This window comes from Cicer arietinum, chromosome 1, assembly GCF_000331145.2.
Source record: "Cicer arietinum cultivar CDC Frontier isolate Library 1 chromosome 1, Cicar.CDCFrontier_v2.0, whole genome shotgun sequence".
Lineage (NCBI taxonomy): Eukaryota > Viridiplantae > Streptophyta > Magnoliopsida > Fabales > Fabaceae > Cicer > Cicer arietinum.
In genome coordinates, this window is record NC_021160.2 from 14,595,317 (window position 1) to 14,596,952 (window position 1,636).

At 27.1% G+C, this 1,636-nt stretch overlaps 1 protein-coding gene across 3 annotated transcripts in view; it reads right to left on the reverse strand.

Moving 5' to 3' along the window:
- Positions 1-1,258: 1,258 nt before the first annotated feature.
- The window catches only part of LOC101507451 (nucleosome assembly protein 1;3-like), a 4,551-nt gene continuing 4,173 nt past the window's right edge, over positions 1,259-1,636 (reverse strand). For all 3 annotated transcript variants that reach the window (XM_073370460.1, XM_073370458.1, XM_073370459.1), the window contains one exon: positions 1,259-1,634. In XM_073370460.1, the coding sequence (XP_073226561.1) occupies positions 1,575-1,634 (60 nt within the window). In that variant the 3' untranslated portion in view covers positions 1,259-1,574. The remainder of the gene's footprint in view (positions 1,635-1,636) is intronic.

Sequence of the window (1,636 nt, forward strand, 5' to 3'; positions counted from 1 at the left end):
AAAGCATGAGAATCAACCATCTTACTCATAAACTCCTCATAAAAGTTGGAGAACAGTGACTCATCATCCTCAATATCAGATCATAAGACAAACCACTAACGGAGTTAGAACAAGACTTTCATTTAAAGATGATGAGAGTAACATAACTATGATATCACAATGGAGCCAAAGATAATTGATGAAGCTATCATTAACCAATCATGTATTGAAGCAATGATGGAAGAACTTACTCAATTTTAGAGGAATTCATGAATCAATTCATGATTGAGTGAATCAACTTATCAACTTCTAGGAGGTTTAGTGAAACGAATAACATATCCAATAAGTCTATTCATATGTCAAAAACACTATATTGATTTCATGACCTCTATAAATTGATCCATATGCATAACTCAATTCATGAAGTTTAAATCCACTTTGAAAATATTTTAAATGCATGTATGACTTTTAAATAATCTAACATGCACCTAAAAGTATGCATGATAAAATGAAGTGATGAAAATGAATTTTCTAACTCAAAAATATTTATAAATATTAAAAATGAAAGAATCAATAAAGACACACAAAATCATCTATTTAAAATTTAAATTTTACTCCTCTTAAGTGAGTCGTTCATTTTAAATAATAAAGTGAAAAGTATCAATCGTAAACAAATTATTGATATTATGTTACACGCATAATCAATTATGGGTGATTGCACTGTATCAACAATTCAATCATTTTATCAACTTCTCCCCTTAAAGTCAAATTTAATTTTTGACATACATCAAAACATTAAAGATAAAAAAAAAAAATTAGCTAAAAAAGTTGTCAAATTTAAATTTTTAGATACATCAAAAAGTTTATAAATCTTGAAGAAAATTGATATATTTTAAAGAAAAATGAAGCTTAAAGTATATATAGAAAAGTTGAATAAATAAATAAACTTTTGAAAAATAAACAATATTATGTAAAATTTCATTTTGATCTTATATACAGAAAGCTCCAAAGCTATTTAGTTTCACAAAACATTTTTAAAACTTCTATACAAAAATATCACTTTGTTTTCACAGGTTTTAATTTTCAAAAAGTTCAAAGAAAAAACAAAATGAAAAATTTGAAAAACAGAATATAAAATGAAAACAAACTGCCATTTCATTAAAAATAAATAAATAAATACTCTATGCAAAATGTTTAATATCCTGATAATTAAAAAGAAAGAAAAAACACGTTGAAATGAATTACTAATCAGAATTAACCAGAATTATCGCAAATATAATGAAAGAACAAACTCTATATTTGATTATCGGAGACAAAATACTGTCAAAAATAGTATCTAAGACAGATCTATAAATCAAAGTCGCAATAAATCACAACATATCCCCAACTATATAACCACATTTCTCCAAAATACTGAGCAAAATGGGAGAATGGGCTCTATAAATAAATTCAAACTATAAGATTCAAGGGAGGAAAAATAAATTCAAACTATAAGATTCAATGGAGGAAAAATAAATTCATGGACCAGGAAAATTGAAATCCACTTTTTCATTGCGCAACATAGGACCCAAAACAACCGTCTCCGAAGAAACAAATTACTGCTGCTTGCACTCTGGTGGTCTTTCGCCCTGAGCATCGCTGAGCTGTGCACCGCTCT